At 41.7% G+C, this 23,112-nt stretch overlaps 1 protein-coding gene across 3 annotated transcripts in view; it reads right to left on the minus strand.

Annotated features, from left to right (window-relative positions):
• The window catches only part of LOC115639239 (solute carrier organic anion transporter family member 1C1-like), a 47,341-nt gene extending 24,847 nt beyond the window's left edge, over nucleotides 1-22,494 (minus strand). For 2 of the 3 annotated variants that reach the window (XM_030541738.1, XM_030541726.1), the window contains exons 1-8: nucleotides 21,798-22,029; nucleotides 14,954-15,104; nucleotides 9,716-9,857; nucleotides 8,003-8,135; nucleotides 7,218-7,339; nucleotides 5,433-5,579; nucleotides 4,157-4,255; nucleotides 2,488-2,733 (exon numbers count right to left, since the gene is read on the minus strand). In XM_030541738.1, coding sequence (XP_030397598.1) covers nucleotides 2,488-2,733; nucleotides 4,157-4,255; nucleotides 5,433-5,579; nucleotides 7,218-7,339; nucleotides 8,003-8,135; nucleotides 9,716-9,857; nucleotides 14,954-15,082 — 1,018 coding nt within the window. In that variant the 5' untranslated portion in view covers nucleotides 15,083-15,104; nucleotides 21,798-22,029. Of the gene's footprint in view, nucleotides 1-2,487; nucleotides 2,734-4,156; nucleotides 4,256-5,432; nucleotides 5,580-7,217; nucleotides 7,340-8,002; nucleotides 8,136-9,715; nucleotides 9,858-14,953; nucleotides 15,105-21,797; nucleotides 22,030-22,405 lie in introns of those variants that run through there. The other variant, XM_030541728.1, reaches the window with a different exon arrangement.
• Nucleotides 22,495-23,112: the final 618 nt, after the last annotated feature.

The raw sequence follows: 23,112 nt of genomic DNA on the forward strand, positions 1-23,112 counted from the left end.
TCAACAAGCATGAGAATAAGGGTGATCCAGTAAATGTAGTGAACTAGACTTTCAGAAAACCTTTGACAAGATCCCTCACCAAAGGCTCTTAAGCTCAGTAAGCAGTCATGAGATAAGAAGGAAGGTTCCCTCATGGATCAGTAACTGATTAAAATGCAGGAAACAATGGGTAGGAGTAAATGGTCAGTTTTCAGAACAGAGAGAAGTAAATAGTGGTTTCCCCCAGAGGTCTGTACTGGAACCAGTGCTGTTCAACATAGTCATAAATGATCTGGAAAAAAAGGGGTAAAGAGTGAAGTGGCATACTTTGCACACAATACAAAATTACTCAAACTAGGTAAGTCCAAAGCAGACTGCAAAGAATTAAAAAGGGATCTCACAAAACTGTGACTGGGCAAAAATGGTAGAGAAAATTAAGTCTTGATACATGCAAAGTAATGCACACTGGAAAATATAATCCCAACTATACATACAAAATGATGGATTCTAAATTAGCTGTTACCACTGAAGAAAGATCTTGGAGGCATTGTGGATAGTTTTCTGAAAACATCTGTTCAATATGCAGCAGCAGTCACAAAAGCTAACAGAGTGTTAGGAACCATTAGGAAAAGAATAGATAGTAAGACAAAAAAATATCATAATGCCTCTATATAAATCCATGGTATGCCCATACCTTGAATACCACATGCAGTTCTGGTCGCCTCATCTCAAAAAAGATACATTAGAACTGAAAAAAGTACAGAAATGGGCAACAAAAATTATTGCAGATATGGAACAGCTTCTGTATGAGGAGAAATTAAAAAGACTGGGACTTTTCAGCTTAGAAATGAGACTACTAAGGGACGGGGATATGATAGAGGTCTATAAAATCATGACTGGAGTGGAGAAAGTAAATAAGGAAGTGTTATTTACTCTTTCACATAACACAAGAACTAGGGGTCACCCAATGAAATTAATAGGCAGCAGATTTAAAACACACAAATGGAAGTACTTCTTCAAATAACTCGTTACCAGAGGCTTAAACCATAAGAGGGTTCAAAAAAGAACTAGATATTATCATAGAAGATAGGTCTTTTAATGGCTATTAGCCAAGATAGTCAGGGATCTACCCCACGCTGTGTGTCCCCCTTGCCTCTATTTGCCAGAAGCTGGGAATGGGCGACAGGGGATGGATCACTTGATGACTGTCTGTTCTGTTCATTCCCTCTGAAGCATCTGGCATTGCCCACTGACAGAAGACAGGATACTGGCTAGATGAACCATTGATCTGACCCAGTATGGCCGTTCTTCTGTCGTCTTTTGAAGCACATTGGAAATACCACACAAAAAGCCTTTCTTGTGATATTTTTATGTTTCCAGCAAAACATAGGCATGGCAATTAAAAAAAGAAAAAATATTTACTTTCAGGCCCGCATTAAATTTCTCTCTCTCTCCTTTTTCTCTTTCCTGTCACAAAGAGAGGGATTTAATTCAGGCTTTAGCCAAAGTTGATTATATCCTTGGCTTGTTCATGACCTCAATGTAAATGAGTGGAACTCATTATAGCGCATGAATGTTGCATGCATCCATTAAATAAAGAACAACCACAATTTTTCTATCATTAGGTTGCCAAAATCCTGTAACATCCCCAGGTTAAAGGTAATAATTGGAGATATACCAATCTGCCAGAACTGGAAGGGACCTTGAAAGGTCATCAAGTCCAGCCCCCTGTCTTCACTAGCAGGACCAATTTTTGCCCCAGATCCCTAAGTGGCCCCCTCAAGGATTGAGCTCACAATCCTGGGTTTAGCAGGCCAATGCTCAGATCACTGAGCTATCTCTCCCCCTTCACTTTGATCCAAAATCCCAGGTGTTGCTAGTAAGTAACTGGGAATTCTCTTGCCAACTTGCTGACGTAAAATTCTCAGAAATTAGAGGGAAGGGCACCAGTTATAGTTATAGTGAAATAGTGTTGCTTGGTCTTATAAATAAAATATTTTTATGTCCTGCTTCCATATAAGCAGATGCCATAACTTTGCCTTTTCCTGCATTTTGTTCAGCCTGGGCGTGCTTGTGTGAGTAGAAGCCAATTATTTTCCCATTCGTTTTTCTGAACATGGTGCTTTCAATCAACCTCAAGATTTTACAGCAGTGGTTTGCAAACTTTCTGTAGTTTTGGCTATTTTTTGAGGGTGGAGGGGTTTATAAGTCCCCTTTCTACTGGGTTTGTTTAAACATATATCTTTTACAGGGAAAGATCTATAGCCTTTTTGCAAATTCTCCCCTTACAGCCTCATGGATCACTTCAGGGTCACCAAGCCAGCTGGAGAAACTGTGCTGTAGGAAATATGGGGCTAGGAAGCAATTTGAGGGCCCCTTTTGTTCATATTGCTAATCCCCTGGTGCCACTAAGCCAAAATCAACTCTGGGGCCTTTAAATAGAGGTCAAGCCTGAAAGATAAGGTGTAAAATTAAACAAACTGTATAAAACAAACTGTGTTTACTTGCCTTTTGCCATTTCAAGTATCTTTACTTGCTGTTCATAAGATCTGTGATGCTCCCTGTTATCTTCAGTAATGAACTTTGACTGCTCAGAAAAGGTACTGGAATCCTTTCTGCTTTCTGGTCTTGGCAGGTGCTTTGGTAAGAACCAGAATGGGATGGCAGCCAGAACACTTAACACACCTGCTATTAAATAACCAAGCCACCAAGCTCCTACCCATCGGGCATCATTGTGAGTTATTGTTATACTGTCTGTGGTACAGGGAGGGAAGAGGGACATATTTGCGTATTTAGTGAAAGTTTGTTAAGAGCAAAGCACATTTTGAAGGGTACCTCTCCCAGCAGAGATTCTTATTTCTTCAACAGAGCCCCAGATCTCTTTTTCCATAATCACCATCCCCACCCACATCTAATACTTTTCTGACAGCTGTGGAGTACACAACCCCTTTAGAAACTATCTACACTGTTCCTTAAGTGGTCGGAAAGGTTGCCATTGAGGCATATAACCATGATGCTGCCACATCTCCCATGCAGACTGGGAGTTTTTCTTTTGAGTTCTCATATTTCCGTATAACTTGTGATTTGGGTTAAACGTAATCAGCATTTATATCACATCAAAATGCCAACTGTATTTTCTCCAGCACTGACACAAACAAAATTTACCTACCTGTAGGGTTTAAAAATAGATAATTGTGCCACATGTTTCTATCAGTGTTTCATATTCAAACTCTGATTCTGTTCATGACACGTGCTAAGCAACGTCCTATTAAGTCAATAAGAGTCGAAGGGGCAAGTGTTTGGCAGTTCACAAGATCAGTCCCACTGATTAAAGCATCATCTTATCAGTACAATGGATATCAAAAATACAGCAACAACATAGAGTTATTTATGCATTGCTGTTTACCCCTGTCCCAGTAGAGTCAGGGCAAGGAATTCAAAACATTCACTAAGAGAGTCATTTTAAGGATGATCAAAAAATTTCCATCCAAACTTTTTTCGGATGGAAAACTTGGTAGGTGAGAGGGGGGAGGTTGACAAAACCATAAAAAAAAAAAAGTCAGAAAACCAAAAACCTGAATCATTGTTAAAAAAAAAAAAAAAAAAGGAAGAAGGTTTTGACCAAAAATTTTCAGTTTCTCTGTTTTGTGGTTTTTGGTTGGTTGGTTGGTTTTGGGTTTGTTTTCTGAAAAGTCAAAAATTATCTTTGGGGAGGGGGGAATAAACAACATTTTCCAACCAGTTCTAATTATATGACCTATTTCTGGGTCAGATTCTGCCATCCTTATTCATGTTCAGAAGTACTTTACACTTCATTCAGTCCCTTTCTTATACTTTAGGCATTCAGTCTCTACAAATAACATCCAAGATCCCATTACTTTAGAAAACATGCATGCAGAATATATCACTTTTTTTTGCTGACAGGTTTTGTTGAATTCAAGGGATTGTATTTTAATGTCTTTTATTTAATTTAAGCAATATTATGATGGGGGAAAAGAGAATTCTTCTTATGCTGGAAATAGTTTTTCAGTTTAAAATCTTCCAAAGCTAACTACCCTCAAGTCTTTAATTTAACCTGCCTTTTTATATCCCCCATATCATTTACTTTGAAGGATCTGGAACTTTTCAATGCAACACATAGAGTAAACAATTTTTTAAAATGATTTTTCTGACTTACCCAAGTCTACAAAGCCAATGTCAACATATAGTTTAGCACAGAGGGATCCTAAAAGAAAACCAAATATTGGGCCTATAATTGCAACTGTCTGTACACACCCTGCAAAAAAACACAAGGAAACTGTCATTTTTCTGCCTTAAATGATTGTTTTCATACATTGTCATACTCTGTTCTTGTGTACAGTATCAGTGAAAAGTGACCTGTATTTTAACATGCAGGACCAAATTCTGCCTTCACACACATTCGTGCAAATCCAAAATAATTTTATTCTTATTCCCAGACAATGGAATTGCTCCAGACTAGCGCCATTGTATCAAAAGGCAAAAATTGGCTCATTGCATCAAAATTTCACTTTTGTTTTTTTTGCTGTCACCTAATTAACAGACCAAATTCAGCCTGGAATAAGTGAATTCATGGAAGTTTGTGGTCTAAATTCAGAAGCGCCACCAACAGAGTTGCAAATTATGTATAAAATGGTCAGAAAATGTGTGTACATTAACCAACGTATTTTATTAGTGATGGACAAACCTCAAAAAGGGTCAGCATGTCACACTGGATTAAGTTCAGATGTTTTTTGTTAGGCTCTTATCCAACCTACACACATTTTTTGAGTTTTCAAAATTGATCTGGAAATCTTGCAAGAACAAATTTTTGCATAAAATTTCTGGTAGATCTCACTTCTAACCAGACTAGAAATACTTAAAAAAAAAAAAAAAGAAGTTTCTAGTGATAAAAACCTTTCAGATGGCATTTCAGCTTAACATACAGGTATCGTCACACACGAAACACAATAGGGAAAAAGTTCTTTTAAGTATTTCGACCCTCAACATATGACTGTTCTGATTCAGTTTGGAGGGAAGATTCCAAGTTCTGATTCTGTTCATAATAGTTTATCTGTGCTTAATTTAAATTCCATGTTACGTTTTAAGCACCAAATAAATCTATGCTATACAAATTTCTATTCCCCTCCAGAGAACTGTGTGATCCACTAATCCACATGCAGAAGATTTAATAAGATTAAGGTAGCAACAGGAACCCAAGGCCAAATTATCTTCTCAGTGAAGATAATGGGACTGCACTGGTGTAATCAAGAGTGGAATTTGACCCCTAAAATGCACGCAGCTTTTAAATAAAACCTTGAAAATTTTAAACCATGCAAGCAAAATAATCAGGACAAGTTAATTTAATGTCACTCATTCTGCTACTGAAAACAACTCAATTTATGTCTTGTGAAAAATAAGACATTAGGATCAAGTAATTTGATTCATTATTTTACCAATGTAGAAAGCAGCACTCTCTTCACTGGCATAATCGTCAATATACGTAATTCCCAAAGGCTGGATAGGAGTCTCTCCTATCCCACGCAAAAGATTCCCAAGCAAAACATAGATCCACATGGATGATCCAACTTCTTTTTCACATCCTGGATACAGAGAGAGAGAGAGAGAGAGGGTAGAACAAGATATTGTTTGTGACATTTTGACATTGAACACGTCTATCCTTACCTTGGTTTGACAGCTCCTTTGGGCCACAGGCAGCTGGAAATAAGCATATCTCAGGCTGCTTCAATTTATGCCAGGTATCATACTAGCCTCTGACTGGCCCCAGGATTGGGGGAATTAAAAAATGGCATTAAAGAAGGTTCAGCTATGTTTCTAGCACAAAAAGTAGCACAGATATGAAACAAAGATAATTGCCTTTTGTGACAGATCCAAACCAGTGGGGTACAGGAGTCTGGTAGAGGGCAAATAGACTGGTCACTGGATGAGTAGTTTTCTGTTCCCTGAGTGACCAGAGCAGGGGCTGCACTAGAGTAATCAGGAACCTGCTAGAACCAATTAAGACAGACAGACTGATTAGAACACCTGCAGCCAATGAAGGCAGGCTAATCAGAGCACCTGGGTTTAAAAAGGAGCTCACTCCAGTCAAGGAGCTGGGAGCCAGAGGAGAGGAGGAGCTGGGAGCAAGAGGTGCAAGGAGCTAAGAGTGAGAGGGTGTGCTGCTGGAGGACTAAGGAGCACAAGTGTTATCAGACGCCAGAAGGAAGGTCCTGTGGTGAGGATAAAGAAGGTGTTTGGAGGAGGCCATGGGGAAGTAGCCCAGGGAGTTGTAGTTGTCATGCAGCTGTTACAGGAGGCACTATAGACAGCTGCAATCCACAGGGCCCTGGGCTGGAACCCGGAGTAGAGGGTGGCCCCAGGTTCCCCCACAAACCTCCCAACTCCTGATCAGACACAGGAGAAGTTGACCCTGACTGTGGGGAAGATCACTGAGATGAGCAAATCTGCCAAATAAGCGCAGCATCCACCAAGGTAGAGGAGGAACTTTGTCACATTTTACATAGTTGCTTGAGATATATCTTGTTTTTTATATTATATATAAATTTTAAATATAATATATATAAAAACACACAAACTATGTTAAAAGAGCATTATTAAGGTCACAAAGTCAGTGCTCAAAACTTAAGAAATACCAGAATTAAGGTTGCTTATGCAACCTTACTTTGGCCCCCTAGAGCATGTTGCATTATGATACAGTCTTGAATTACATGATCACATGCTATTTATTTTTTTACACAGGGCCTCTGCCTCACTGGGTGCACAGGATGGACGGTGTTCACTTAAGGAGCAGCTATTTAATATTGTTTTATCTCTGTTGTTCAATGTGTGGCAAGATGAAGCTATTTTGAGGATGAATCAGGATTGTGCAATGAAGGAGACTGTTGTCCGTGGCACCCCCCTGCTTCACTTGTTGCAGAAGCAAAAAGGTGAATAGTGAATGAGGCAGGGGATACACAGTGGGAGAAGAGAAGGGGTCCTATTGTTACAGCAGTTGAATGCTGCCCTGGGGAACTGGATTCCATCCCTGCCTCTGCCACAGAGTTTGCAATGTATATGTGATAAAGTCACTAAACCAGAATTTCAGCCCAAATAGTTAAAGTTTGGCAACAGAAAACAGGGTCTTATAATGTGATGTATTGGGCAACCTTCATAATAGCCAGTACTACCAGACCCACCTACATACATACACAATATTTTTTTAAAAAATTGAATATTCTTACCTGCATTTATTTTGGCTTGAGACCTTTCTAAGACTGAGAGTGGTATTTGGTTTTTATCCTGTAGACATGGGGAGATGCTGACAGTAGAATTGGTGGAGGAAGAAAATATCTCATACCTATAGCTGTGTAAAAATCGACATCTTTACTCTTTCCCCCCCCCTTACAATATATTACAACAAAAAATGTCATTGCATCCTCACTGAAGAAATGCATGTACCAAAGCACTTAAATGAAGTCTCAGGTGCATCTGATTAAGGCGATCCCAACAAGCTGCATGGATTACAGGTTATATGTAACATGATCGAAAGGATTAGATAAGTAAATGTACTGTATGAAGTGTGCATGTGACCACATCCCAGAAAACCACTTGGTATTCTGAGTCCCAAATCTGGTCTAGTGTAGAATACAAAAGAGTGGGAGGGTCCTCTGGGTCCTACATAGTTCTTTCCTGCTCACTATTTTCTGTTTTTATTTGTCACTTTATCATAGATAGCTCCAATGGGCTTTAAATCATGCCCAGAAATGGCTTACAAACATCAACTAATCAGAAATGAATTTCAGATTTGCATGCATATTAATGGAATATTTTTCTATTATTTGCTCAATGATAGTAATAAATAATCTATTTGTAATAAACAATTAATAATAGTAACCATATTACTCTCTGTTCCCATCAGCACTTCCACAATCAGTGTCTGTGGTTTAAATTGGTTCATGGGCAAAAGGTAAGTTCTGTGCTAGTGCATTTCTTTCTGAACTGAAAGAACAGATTGCTTTGCACTTACCGTCCCATAAAGAATTGGGGCATCGCAATTAGAAAGGTTCCAGCTGACATTATTAGGCAACCAACGCCAATTATCTTTGGCCTATGAAGTTTCGCTCCAAAGTAGCTTACAAGAATTATGATTAGGAGATTCCCTTTGAAAAATACAAAAAGGTAACTTGGATTTACAACACATTCATAAGTGAACTACACGCTAAACCAGTCATTCCCAAATCGTGGCCTATCTAACACTTGTTGGGGGTACACAGAAAGATGGCTGCTCACATGTTCGTAGGTCTCCTCCTTGTTTCCAAATAGTTGTGCAAGTGTCCAGGATCAGTTAGGAAGAACATGGGCACCTGTAGAAGCAGCTGGAAACGAGGATCTAGGCAGATGGCAGCCACTAGACAGAGAGGTGGAATGCAAAGGGGAGGGGGGAGGGAATGAGGCAGCCAAGTAATAGGACTTTGGGTACCTTAGCCAATATTTTATTCCCAGGAGTGCTAAAATGCCACAAAACACTAAACTGAAGGAATTTTGACATAAGTCCAAAGGTTTGATGGTAACTTTCATGATGTCATGCAGGAGATCTCAGTGCAGGAGTACCTTTGATCCATTGACCAATGGAGGCAATATAGGATTTGATCTTTGTATTCTCGCTGTTTACCAAGTCAGAGCTATCCTGGCTGGATTATACAGGAAGGGATCTCGCAGTGACAACGCCAGGGGAGAGAGGGCTGAACACTGCACAAGAAAAGTATTGTCTTTTGTCTACTGCTAACACCAGTGCCAAACCCTTTTAACACTGCTTCAAGGTAACCAATAACCTCCATAGTACATGTGTCTGGTTGGGCTTGCCTAAGGAAAGAATAATACATGGTCTGATGTATGCAAATCCCTTACCACAGCACTTAATTACAGAGGTGCCCCCCCCTGGAATTTTTCCCTATGTTACACACCATCAGTACCTGTGGAGCCAACCCTCTGTAGCTGCTGGCCCCAGCTTTCCACATCCCAAGTCTTTGCTAGGCTCAGCCTCTGCCTCCCAGCCTGGCTTGCCCAGGTGCAGCATCACACCCCCATCCCTGAGAGGGGGACAGGATGAGGCTGGGCTGGCTCCTTGTGGGAAGCCCTGATGTAGGACTTGCCTCACTATGCAGCAGCCACAAGGCGGAGCAGCACTGACCTCCCCCTGCCCAATGTGCTCACGCCAGTTTGGCCCCACAGCCCCTCCGTCATGACAGAGGGAGTGTAGGACCAAATCTGAACTGGCAGTGGGGCAGCTGTTAGCACTGCCACTCCTCACCACTGCCAACAGTACAGTGCATACAAGTGAGGGCACCACTGCTGAATTACATGGATAAATGAAATATCTGCAGCTCAGACCATGATACGGGTGAATCAGGCTCTGCCGCAACCCTTCATTGTGCTATCTAGGGGAGTAGTCTATACCTTGGCCATCACATTTCTCTCATGCTGGTTCAGAAAAAAACAGTGCTAACAAGAACCATCTCTAAAGCAGCAGTCACCACCACAGTTTCAATCATTACATGATCGGGGCCATGTTAAGCACAGTCTCATCACTGTCACACCACATGTAAACACATATTAAAGGCCACATTTGCTCTTGCCAAAGGGATCTCATTTAACTTCAATAGGCCTTTGAGATTTGTACGATCATTTGCCGCAATGACAGGTGGCATTAGTTTTGTCTGAAAATGAAAGCACCACATACCAATTTCAAAGCTGCCGTCAATAACACCAACCAAAGAAGAAGGGATATCAAATCTTCTTTCTATTTGGGTGATGGTACTTTTTAGATAACTTCCTGACAATGCTTTAGCGAAGTAAACAAAGGATAATGCGCCAAGAAATATCTGTGAGAGAAGTTGATGGTAATGAAGATCATACTATAACAAATATTTTGTTGTATTAATTGAATTAAATGATTTTTAAAAAAAATATACTTTTATTATTAATTATTATTATAAGTGATTTTTCCTTGTGTTTGTGAAAGGTGCTGGATTGACAATCTTCTGTTTATCCACAGTTCATGGACAGCAGCAGTTCAAATTTCCTTCACTGTCCGACAACACTGCTATTATCTCTAGCAGGAGACAACAAAATGACAAAGCAAACCCTGTCTCTAGGGCTAGAGGAATAATTCAGCCCCCAGTAGAAGCAATTACTGTCAATTTTGATGGATTTTTTTTCATATGGACACTTATTCACTAGGGAATAGACCAGGGCTCCCCGGGGGGAGGGTAAGTGGGGCAGGGTCCTTCCGGGGGGGGTAAGTGGGGCCCTTGGAGCAGGGTCCTTCACTTGCTCCAGGGGCCCCGGAAAACTCTCACGGGGCCCGGGCCCCCGGAGCTTCTTCCGCTCCGGGTCTTTGGCGGCACGGGGTCCTTCCACCCCAGGGCGGAAGGACCCCCCACCACCGAATTCCCACCAAAGCGGGACCCGCCGAAGTGCCGGGTCTTCAGCAGTAATTCAGTGGCAGGGGGACCCCACTGCAGGTCTTTGTGGCACGTTGGTGGCGGAACCCTCCACCGCCGAATTGCTGCCAAAGCGGGGGACCCCCCACCGCTGAAGACCCCAGGCCCCCTGAATCCTCTGGGTGGCCCAGAAATAGACTGACAGTAGCAACCCATTTCATATAGGGGACCAGCCATCCAATAATTTTAAAACCCTTATCCTGAAAGTTGTTCTTACTGAAGTCACTGGGACCCAGGACAGGGGAATCTCCTACTGTGGAGGAACTTGCAAAACAGAGGCTTTAAACAACCTAACCAGGACAGGATGTTAACCAATGAGCCTGAGACAAAAGGTGCTGCATCCCTTTATCAATCCCCAGAACCATCCTCAAACCTTCATTTTAAAATGCTTCATATGAAAAATGTCCTTTGTAGAATGATCCTTCCCCCATCAAATCTCCTGTCATATAGTAACTTCAGCGTATATTTGTTTTTCTCTTATGTCTGTGTGGCAGGGTATATAAACCCCACACTGGGATAGAAGAGGGTTAAGGAGCAGTTCTAGGCCCAAGTGGTCTCATCCCACTGCACCTCCAGAACCTTCTCCATCAGGAGGAAGAGTTTAAAAGCAAGCCAGACAGCTCAGAAAGGGGACAGGGATAGCAAGTGGTGACACTATCTGAGAGTACCCAAGGCCTCAGAAGAGGACCAGATTAAAGATCCTTAAGGAGTAAAGAACCCCACACTCTAGCTTTTCTTGGATTGTTTGTGACAATATGACCATGCACTGAGCTGAGAAAGTAAATGGTAGGAAGTGGTCAAGGGAGGAAACATCAGAGAACGCCTGGGTGTTTGGTATTACCGCCTCTCACAGAGCCCTGGGTCAGAGCCCTGCAGAGAGAGCGGGCCTGGGCTCCCCTACCAACCAGCAAGAAGGATGACATAACCCTTCTGCCTCCTTGAGGTAAGAGAGATAAAGACATTGTAAGCCCTGAAGTAAGGTTGTGAGGTCTTCAGGGGCCCAGAGCTGAGCCGAGCCAGAAACTCTTTCTGGGGGATGTTGCACTTCTACACTTTGTTAGACAAAAGGGGTGGACTTCAATAGAGACCTGGGCAGAGGGATGAGTTACTACCTGCCAGAAGAGAGACCACCACTGTGCTGGAGTGACAACTGGGATGGGGACACTAGAGATGGCAGAGATTTATGACCTAGGGACCTAGCCATTACGTGGTACCATGAGTAAGGCCAGCCCTAACACAGACTAGATTTCTGTGTACTGTATCTGTTAAATGGAAACTCCCCACATCTCTTTTTGCACAACTAGTTATTTTCAGTAGGATGCAATCAGCTCCTGAATAGAGTGAAATGCTGTGTTCTTTCTAATGGAGGCCACACACAGTTTTTTCACTCTCAAAAAAAGGCTGTGCTGACTGTACATATGTGACTTTTCTTTGTGTAGGAAAAAACCCATAGCAATGATGCACGTTACAATGTATAACACACACCAAGGGCCACATGCTCCCCCATGCTGTGCATTTATGACTATCTTGAGTGCAATTACACAAAACGGGATAAATCAAGAGCTCCATAGGAACAGTTCCCTCCTAGTACATAATTTGATCTATTGATTGTAGAATTGGTATTAAAGTTTAATGCAAACTTCTGCATTGCACTTTCTAATTTCCCATTGTCACACTTGCATTGCTTCCCAGCACGGGCTGCTACCCGCGGAAATCTCCCAAGTGCCTGCCATAATTTAAATAAAACTTTCCCCACTTTGAACAATATTTCCTACCAGGAGGACTTTCAGAAAGCTTTCCAAGGAAAATAAGCATAACTGTCCTTTTCCTTTGTGTGCACGTTCATGACTTTGGATTTTATATGGTCATATAAAAACATGAATATTTTCAGGGGTAGATGATGTAATGAAAATAGGACTTCAAACGTCTTCGTTTTCAGACATATTTTGATGTCAGTTTTCTTAAATGTCTTGGAACTTCCCAATAGGGAACTTGACATCAGGAGGCAGCAAAAATGCTCCTGTATTACACTGGAAATGTGGAAATGCCCAGGATGTTCCATCCTTCTCCAGCTCACCTCCAAACATAGATAAAGTTGGATGTTGACCTCATCATAAATCAGCTGGTGCTTTTTTTTGGTAAGTAAACCTAAGTGCAAAGTTTGTGAAAGGCTGGCCGTTTACAAAAACAATTTGCCAAATCTCCTCATTATTCAGGTTTTCTAGAGGTTAACTGATCCAGCTTTCCAGGTCCAGAAGCATGAAAGCAGCAAAATTTCCAAACAGGACTAATTGTTTGAGCTCTAATATTAGTGTATTTTGGAGGCAATAAGCTGATTCCTGAGTGGCTGGACTGTGACTGAAGGTTTATTCAATGAGGGAATCAGATTATTGTGGTGCAGACATAGGGGCAATGATCTTATTGCTGTTATAATGCAGCTTTAATTAATACCACTTGTATTTAATTTCTAAGCAACAGTGGCCCAGTTTTCAGCCATCAGTGGATATCTGTGTGGTGGTACATAAGACCAATGGAAATATTCAGGAGTTTGTGTTGTCAAAGTTGTCATTTTATTCTGTACAAGATTACCAGAATCATTGTATCACAGAGCATATTATCTGTTATGGGCTGTTATTTACAGGCCCCAATCTCACTGAAACCAATGGGACTCTTTCTATGGATATTGGCTCAGATTGTAACTGGAAACAATGCACTGTAACAATGGAAACCCAAAGGGAATAAAGAATGTGAAGGGGAGCAAGAATTTGGCAAAGCCAAAGATATTCTGATTCAGATTGGGACCACATATACCTCAGTGAACTCAACTCACACCACAGCAGAAGCCAATCCCTGGAGTGTAGACTGCAAGAAAAGACCAGCTGCATGAAAAAGTAACTGATCTTCAACCACCCGCTTGTGCAGGGCTGGATTTCCAGAGAGAGTGCTCTTCCAGAATGATATTGTAATGTGAATGTGTTGTGACATTATCACATTGCAATGCTACATTACAAGTCTGAGGCTGCTGAAGTTGAACTCACAAGAGAGTGCTCTCATTCAAGAATAGCAATTTTGGGTGGGCTCAGAGTTTGATGAGAACCAAAAAAAAAAATAAAAAAACAAACCACACACACATTACTGTTGGCTTTCAGGGCTCTTTCATTCATAGTACCACAAATCAAAATTCATGTTTATTCAATCAGTAAAGTGTTCAAAATGTACATAAAGTAGTAGGAATCATTTTTCAAATACCAGAAACCTATGTTACCAGGGCTGCCAATTAAAATTAAAAGACATTTACTGACCCCACACACTGGTACTACAAACATTTACTGTTCCAAAGGTTCTCAAACCAGGACCGGCTCTAGGCACCAGCAAACCAAGCACATGCTTGGAGCAGCACAATGGGTTTTTTTTGTTTTTTTTTTTTGCTTGGGGAGGCAAAATACCTAGAGCCGGCCCTGTCTCAAGCTGTGGTCCATGGATCACCAGTGATCCACGAGCTCCATCCAGGTGGTCCGCAGATAGTTCCCTCTAAGGTGCGCGCCTGGGCAGCTGCACACGAGAGGATGCAGGGCCGCCCACCTAATTAGGTGCCTGGACCCTGGAGAAGATGCACATGTAAGGTGAGGTGGTGGCCTGGGGGGGGAATAAAGGGTAGGTGGGAAGGGGTAGGGGGGTGAGAAGAGGGGGTGGGGAGAATTTGGGATGTGCAGGGCTGCAGCAGCCAGAGAAAGAGGCGACTTTCCCCAGCTCCAGGGCTGCAACTGCCAGGGAGAGACGGCTCTCCTTCCCAGCGCCAGCTCAGGGGCTGCTGTGGTTGGGGAAAGATCCCCCCCTCCTTCCCAGCCAGAGCTCAGGAGTTGCTGCAGTGGGGGAGAGAGGGAGAGACCCCCCTCCTTCCCAGCCCCAGCTCAGGGGCTGCCACAGCAGGGGAGAGAAGGCATATCCACCTGATTAGAAAGGCAGTACTACTGATATCAAAATATTAGTTGTGCACTTTTATTTGTAGAACAAAAACCCATTCATTATTATTAAGGGGTTTTTTTTATATAGCTTGTTTATCCAAAGCACTTTACAATAGTTAGATAATGGTACAAATGACATTTGGGAAGATCATCAACTGTTCCGCAAAAAAAAAAAAAAAAAAAGTTTGAGAACCAGTGTACTATTCTATTGTTAACTCAGGGAAATACCATGGGCTGATAACTGTGGGTAAATATTGGTTGTTAATAGCGGCTACTGAACACACATTACACGTGAGCCTGAACCATAGCCTCAGAGTTGAACATCCCCAAAAGTTAGGACAATTTGAATCAGTGCCAGAACTTCATAAATTAGCTGCATCTATACCACTTTTACACTGAACGGAAAAAGGGTAATGTTCCAGTGAGAAATATACTGGGGAAAAACACACCCAGCAACAAAACTTCAGCCATTCAATGGTCTGTGCTTTAAAATTCAGAGCTCTTCCTTACCTTTATACCTCCACAGCATGTTTGTTTCTCCTTGGAAGCGGAAGATTCAGATTTAGATGAAGACCTGTCAATTGGCAGGATTATGGTTTTTGAGAACAACTGAGCATTTTCTTTTGTTGAATTCTCCATGATAATATTCCCTGTTTCTAATCTAGAAGACACCAAGAACATTTTAAACGGGTAAATTAGGGGCTCAGCACATAACATTAAAAACTACTTCCTGTGCAGACAGCAATTACCAGTTTATAATCAAAACAGAAATGGGGAGTTAGAAGTTTACTTATGGAAATGTGCAATCAGATATCTTATACAAGAAAGATAAAATTACTATCATATACAATAAACCAACTGTGTTTTCATTCCCTCTCAGTGCTGCATAGATTTGATTTTGCTAGGCATTTGACCAAGCATTGCCAGTTGAGTAAATATTGCTTTTTAACTTCACATAGAGATCATTAGGTTTATAGATAAGCTCATTGTTTTGAGTGCCACCAAATTTTCTCTACCTCCTTGATACCAGTCAACTAGCAACGTGAAAAATTATGTGGCTTTAATTCACTATGATAAATTTAGCTCCTTTGCCAGTTCAGATGGGACCATAAGTCTCAATAATCTTGTCAACGATTACAGGAAAAAAGCCTGAACTTGTGTCTTGGCAGGTAAAGAGAAGGAGGTAGATTAAAAACCAAATATTTAGTTTTCAAATATTAGTATCTCCACAATTCTTAAAACCATGCCTACATACCACTGTGCCTTGTTAATAATTTCAGTCCCTAAAGCGGTTTAGGAAATATTTTTAATCTCTTGTGCTGACCTTTAAGCAACCCTAGGTTTCACAGAACAGAAAAGGTCAGCCAAAAACAGGGAAACGTTAAAGCTGCCATTCTTTTATAGAATCATAGAAATGTAGGGCTGGAAGGGATCTTGAGAAGTCATTGAGGCCAGTCCACAGTGCTATGGCAGGATCAAGTACACCTAGACCATCCTTGGCAGGTATTCGTCAAACCTGTTCTTAAACCTTCAATGATGGGGATTTCACAACTTGCCTTGGAAGCCTATTCTAGTGCTTAACTATCCTTATAGTTAGAAGTTTTTTCTTTATATCTAACCTAAATCTGCTTTACTGCAGATTAAGCCCAGATTAAACCCTACCTTCAGGGGACACGGAGAACAATTGATCACCATCTCATTTATAACAGCCCTTAACATATTTGAAAATTATTCTGAGGTGCGACCTCAGTCTTCTTTTCTCAAGACTATACAAGCCCAGTTTTTTAAACCTTTCATTATAGGCCAGGTTTTCAAAACCTTCTCTTTTTTGTCGCTCTCCTCTAGCCACACTTTTCCTAAAGTGTAGTGCTTAGAATTGGACACAGTACACCAGCTGAGGCCTCATCTGTACCTAGCTGTGCAGGACAATTACCTCCCATGTCTTACGATGCTTCTGTTGTAAGTACCCCCAGAATATTATCCTTTTTCACAGCTGCATCATATTTTTGACTCATATTCAATTTGTGATCCACTATAATCTCTATCCCTTTTCAGCAGTATTATCACCAAGCCAGTTATTCCCCATTTTGATTTTTCCTTGCTAAGTGAAGTTCTTTGCACCTGCCTATACTGAACTTAATCTTGTTGAATTCAGACCAATTCTCCAATTTGTCAAGGTCATTTAATGCTCATCCTGTCTGACAAAGTGCTTGCAACCCCTCCCAGCTTCGTGTCATCTGCAAATTTTATAAGCATGCTCTGCACTCCATTATCCAAGTTGTTAATGAAAATATTGAATAGTATCGGATCCAGAACTGACTCCACTAGCTATACCTTCCCAGTTTGACACCACTTTTTGAGTACAGTCTTTCAACCTGCTGTGCATTCACTTTATAGTAATTTCATCTGGCCCACATTTCCCTAGTTTGCTTATGAGAATGTCATGTGGGACTGTGCCAAAATCTTTACCAAAATCAAGATATATTAACATGTACTGCTCCACCCCCTCATCCACTAGGCTCGTAACCCTGTCAAAGAAGGAAATTTGGTTGGTTTAGCATGATTTTTTCTTGACAAGTCTATGCTGGCTATTCCTTATATAGATATAGAGATGTGGATCTAAGATATAGATTGTCACAACTTTCCAGGGCATCTGTGGAATAAGTGGTTGTCTCGCTGGAAACGTAGGTGCCAGTCAGATGTAGTGTTAGTCCATATTTAATTAGATGTACAACTTTACACAAATATTTGCTGAACGAATGGTTGGAGCCCTTCACTCTGTCTGGAGTCTCAACCAAGTAGAAGGAGGCCATGAATGAGAAGTAGTATACTTTCATTGAGAGCATTGCATCATGTCAGTGGAAAAAAGAGCTGATGACCTGTGTTCACATGGCAGGGTATTGAACTTTGTCACTCTGACCAAAGCCTGAGTAGGGCTTGGAAAAGAAGTTTATTTTCTTGCTAACACTCCTGTGTATCAGACAGGAAAGCTGATTCTGTGATTAGGGCACTAGCCTGGGACTCTGGAAACTTGGGTTCAAATCCTGCTTTGCCACAAACTTACTGTGTGACTTTGGGCAAGTCAGTCCACGTCTACACATGGGCACTGTAGCTATGCCAACATAACCCCGTAGCAATGACACAGCCTACAGTGATGGAATGGTTTTCCTGTTGCTGTAGGAAATCCATCTTCCCCATCAATGGAGGCATTCTTCCATCAGCTGACTTGTATCTACACTGGGGTTAGTTCGCCATATCTATGGCGCTCATGGGGTGTGGATTTTTCATACCCGTGAGCACAGTAGCTATGTCAGGTTAAGTGTGGACTTAAACTTCTCTGTGTAATAGGAATAATAGAACAGCCCTAGCTCACATGGTAGTGTGAGGAAAAACATTATACAGTGCGAGGTGCTCAAACACTATGGTGACGGGGGCCACATAAGCACATGTGATACATAGTACACCCAGGATGTGCAAACTATGGCCCAGGGGCTGCATCTGGCCCTTGAGCTCCCACAAGGGAGCAGGATCCAGGGTTTTCCCTGCTCTGGCACTCCAGCCGGGGAGAGGGGTCTGGGGCTTGCCCCACTCCATGCATGCTGTGTCTCTGCATGGCTCCTGGAAGCAGCAGCATGTCCCCTATTAGACTCCTACACATAGGGGAAGGCAGAGGGCTCCAAACACTGTCCCTGCCCGTTCCCCTGCTCCAAGCACTGCCTCCACAGCTCCCATTGGCTGGCAACTACAGCCAATGGGAGCTGCCTGGCTGTGCCTCCATATAGGAGCCAGAGGGGGGACATGCCACTGCTTCCAGGAACTGCTTGAGATAAGCACCCACCAGAGAGTGACCCCCTCTCACGCTCCAACCCCCTACCCCAGCCCTGATCCCCCTCCCACCCTCCAAACCCCTTGGACCCAGCCCGGAGCACCCTCCTGCACTCCCAACCCCTCATCCCTAGCCCAACCTGAGTCTGCACCCCAACCCTCTGCCTCAGCCTGGAGCCCCCTCCCACACCCTGAACTCCTCAGTTCTGGCTCCGCCCCAGAACCCGTACCCACATATGGAGCCTTCCCCCATCCCAACCCCATTCATGGCTCACCATACAATTTCCATACCCAGATGTGACCCTCAGGCCAAAAAGTTTGCCCACCCCTGTAGTACACTGTGTCAGAACTAAACCACCTTTGGAGCACATGAAGCCTCCTGAGTCCCTCAGTCTGGAAGGGAACCCGGCAGACAACTTTAGCACTACCACTAAAAGAGGGTGAATTCCTCCACACTGCTACCAGAGGCACAGAAGATCTACAGCCTATATTTCAGAGGGACCATGAAGTGGACTACATTCTGATAGAAAACAATCACTGAGAAATTTCAATAATACTCTGATCTCTTGGGATAGGCACGTTTTCTAAGAACCTGCTCCCAGATGAGACGGCTGAGCGTTACCCTCTGAACATAGATATTAAAGATAAGACATGTTCATTTTAAGAGTTAAGATATGGACTAATTAAAGACTAAATTATCTATGGAAAAACTGAATATCACTGGCATCAGTGAGTACTGTTACAGGGCACCTATTTTACAGGAGTGAATGTATGTACGAGTGCCCAAATACTAAACTAATGGGTGCTTTAGAAATGGGTGTAACAATAAGACACCAAATGCATTTTGCTTGTGAATTATAAAAAAAGCCATCAAACCATTAGGCCTTAATTTCAGTCTCTGGTAAGGAAAGGCCATGCCTGGAATAGCAGGGTAGGCCCATTAACTATATCACCTGGAGAAGCTTTCATAACACCTTCCCATGCTGTGTTTCACTCCAGCTGGTGCTATCCATGCCTCACTTTACGAGTATCACAATAATCCCACATTAAAAATAAAAGATAACAGTAATGACACAAATTACTACCGGGAAGATGTTTATGTTGTCTTTTTCATTACTGTATAGTCCCAAACCCTTGAATAATAAGCTCTGACAGAGGCCTGATTACATGACTGTTTTGGATGACTATGACTCAGAACTTGGCACGCAGCAGTCTAGAGCTGCAAAACTACACCAAATTCTATTTTGTTGTACATTTCATTCCTGGTATTTTTACGTTTAAAAGTACAAAGCAAGGGATGTTAAGCATTATATTGAATAACTCCTTCCCCTAGAAATATATTGGGCCCTGATGTAACATTGAATTCAAACCCTGTGTATTTTATATGGACATATATTTTGCAGGATATCTCCTGTCCATCTGAGGGCAACATCCTGAACATCTTTCTCAGCTTTCCTCAGTACTTATTCAGGGAAAATTTCCAGCCAGTGGAAGCTTGTCTGAGTAAGGAATGAGGTAAAAATGGAGATGTATGTGTGTGCATATATACTCACTCCCTGGTACAAAGATTTATTTTAAAACAGGGTATAAGGCAAGATCAACCCCTCATATCTTCATGCTACAAAAACATAACACTTTCCAGTCTATAGCAGTAACAATTATCTGCAGTACAAATATTAAAATACATTTTTTGTTTTGAAACCAAAATGACTATCTAAACCTTGAAATTAGGGCACTATGCATCTAAAATATTAAGTCTTCAAAACAAATCATTGTATGGCATGGGTTATTGAGCCATAAACTGATTTGGGATGATCTGATACAACACAGTTCTTTAATGGTAACTGACAGTGCTTAGACTTCTAGCAGAAGACACAAACAAGTTTCAATGGTGGAATCATTAAAACTACGCTATAGTATATCATAAAAACAGCGATAAACAGGTACACCTGCAGATTTATAAATAGTCATAGCTTTGTACAACCACACACTTGTAGAATTTTACTATTCTTTATGACAGAAAATAATCTAATATGTAAAATATAATCCCCTGACATTAAGGCACACATTAAAATGGGTGAAATTACATTCTAACCTGCTCATTGATATTTCTTAGATAAACATAGAATGCATGCATCAATTATCTCTGCATGGAACTTTCATTTTTTCAAGAGGATCTCTTATCTGGAATAACAGAATATAATCCATACTTAGTTTTACCTAGTTTACACTATCCCTACAATCTTCCAAAATACTGTTTGTATATTCTGTTACAGTTAAGGTATTTGGTCCCTGAGATATAGGCAGTAGATAGTGTTGTGCAAATATACATGAAGTAAGTGTGACTAGTACAAGTGCTTCTGATGGCGGCCAGGTAGTGTTGATTTATCTTTCTCTGAGGCTGAATCATGTTTCATAATCATAATTACTAATAACAGCGCCATTTGGAATTCATATAGCACTTTAACATCTTTCAAATGGCATAAAGACATTAACTATTAACCACTGCCATTTCCTTGAATTTGGTTTATATTTAGCAGTTCTGAGTCATTTTGGGGCCATTTATGAGGGACTGAAAAAGAGTAGGAAATAGAAATCAACTAGCTATTGAAGTGGGCACCAAAAACTACACAGAGGTTCTACTGAGATAGATGGTGGGAGGGGGGGATTGTTTTGTTTTTGTTGTGCTTTCATATATTTTACCACAGTTATGGCAAATCAGGAACTGCACAAACCCAGGGCATTTTGCCTTAAAATTGCTGTCAGTGGGATAATTTACGTAAATAAAGCAGATGGGATGTGACCCTCTCTGATATTCAAAGGAAAACAAAAGACTTTAGATGAATAGATTGAAATGAAAAAAACAACTCTTGCACTTTTAATTAATCATTTTGTGGTTGAAACAGCCTGCTGAGCTTGGCTCAGCAGCAGGGCAGCTGTGTATTAGACATACATGGATGACTGATATTCTGTTTAATGGATTTACTGGCCATGGTATCTAGCAATTTCGCTTCCTTCCCCATGAGGGAGGAGGTTATAGCACTCACCCTCCTATTTTCACGTCTCCCTCCAGCTGTCCAGGGTGCTAGAACCCTTTTTATAATGTCCTTTTTCTTGAAGAGCAGAGAAATAGCACCCCTGCTAACCAAATTATGACACTCTGCTCCCTCACCCTCCAAGCTGGTGGAGATATAGCGCTGCACCCTGCTGTATGATCTGAAAAAGTGCATGTGTGTATGTGTGGAGAGGGTTGAGCAGACCAGACAATTCCTCAACTACCCCTGAAGAGATAGATACTCATTTCACCTTTCCAGCACCAGACCTCGAGAAACCCTTTCCCTCCCACAAGATCCCTGAAGGTGCATCTAATTTGGCAATCAACTCCCTCTCATATTTATTACCATCCAATACAGAAGGGCATTAACTGGACTGGGGGGGTAGGGGGAGGGACTGTGCGCTTAATAAAATGAGCCCACCAGCCTGTGAAAAATGGATCTCAAGAAAGAGGAGAATTAAAACCATATCTTACCTGGCAGTAGCAATTCCAAAGGTTGGTGTCTACCAATCTACAGTAGGTGTGTTCACACACACACACACACACACACACACACACACACACACACACACACACACACACACACACACACACACACACAGAGCGCCCAGCCTGGAAGTGGCAAAAGTTTGAGGGAAAACCTCCTCCAACAAGCTACTCAGCCTAGAGAAGGTAAATCTTACACTGGAGGTAGAGAGAGAGAGAGAAACATAGGGGGTGGGTGAACTGCTGTCTTTTGTTCTGCTTGAGGGATCTGTGTGTTTGTCTCCCCCGCCCCCATACCCCACCTTGTCATTTTTTCCCTTTCTTCCCTCCTATAGATTGCACTAATCACACTGCCAAAGCAAAGACCCTGGGTGTTGTGATCTCAAATCCTGGAAGAACAGTTAACTTCTTCCGTCCCTTTGGGATATTTTTCTTTGCAACTTGCTGAAGTTTGACATAAGCACATGATAATGCTTTTTTAAAAAATAGTCCTGAGCTTCTTAATTGCCTGTTCCCAAGAAATAAAAGATTTAGGGGTGGGGGCAACTCGACAAAAGAGGAGAGAGTGGGGGCTGTAGGGAAGAAAGGGTACTCACAAAGCTTTCTCTTCCTACCCAGAGATTCTTTTACATCAGCAGTTCTTGGTGGTGGTGGTGGTGGTGATTTGCATCTGAAGCTTTGAGACCATAGTATTTTAAAATATGCCCTACTTCCCCAAAAGCCCCTGAAGCAGAATCCCCTCATACGTGCACAAGAAGGGAGGGATGCATTAAAGTGACAGAAACTAATTTCATATGAGATCCTCCTTTCTTAGAACTTTGAGAGCTGGCAAGTGGCCTTTGCCAAAGGTAAGGAAACTTGTTCAACATGGGAGCTTCTGAAACCTTCCCCTCTGCTCTAGCCCTGTATTTTACTGAGCTTTAGGTTTTGCATGTTTAAATGGCTGCATGAATTCAGACAAATATGTTATTTTAAAGAGGGTGATTAGTTTCAAGTGCAACCACTGGGATTGAGAGTGGTTATAAATCCAGCACGTTCCACTAACTTGTGAGATTTAATTAGAAGAACAGTGGAAGGTATTACTGTAAATTCTTCTTCCTTCCCCTCTGCCCCAAAGGAGTATGTCGCTATGGTAGCTAAAGCCTCAGTGATACCAGAACTGGTGCCAAGCCAAATACAGGACCTTGGAGCAGATTTCTACTTTATTTGATTTAATACAAATTTTTATCCGCTCCTGAATTATAACTCCATTTTTGAGTCGTTAATATGGTTGGAGTTTTATTATGCCCATGCACAAATCACA

Source organism: Gopherus evgoodei, chromosome 1 (genome assembly GCF_007399415.2).
Source record: "Gopherus evgoodei ecotype Sinaloan lineage chromosome 1, rGopEvg1_v1.p, whole genome shotgun sequence".
NCBI lineage: Eukaryota > Metazoa > Chordata > Testudines > Testudinidae > Gopherus > Gopherus evgoodei.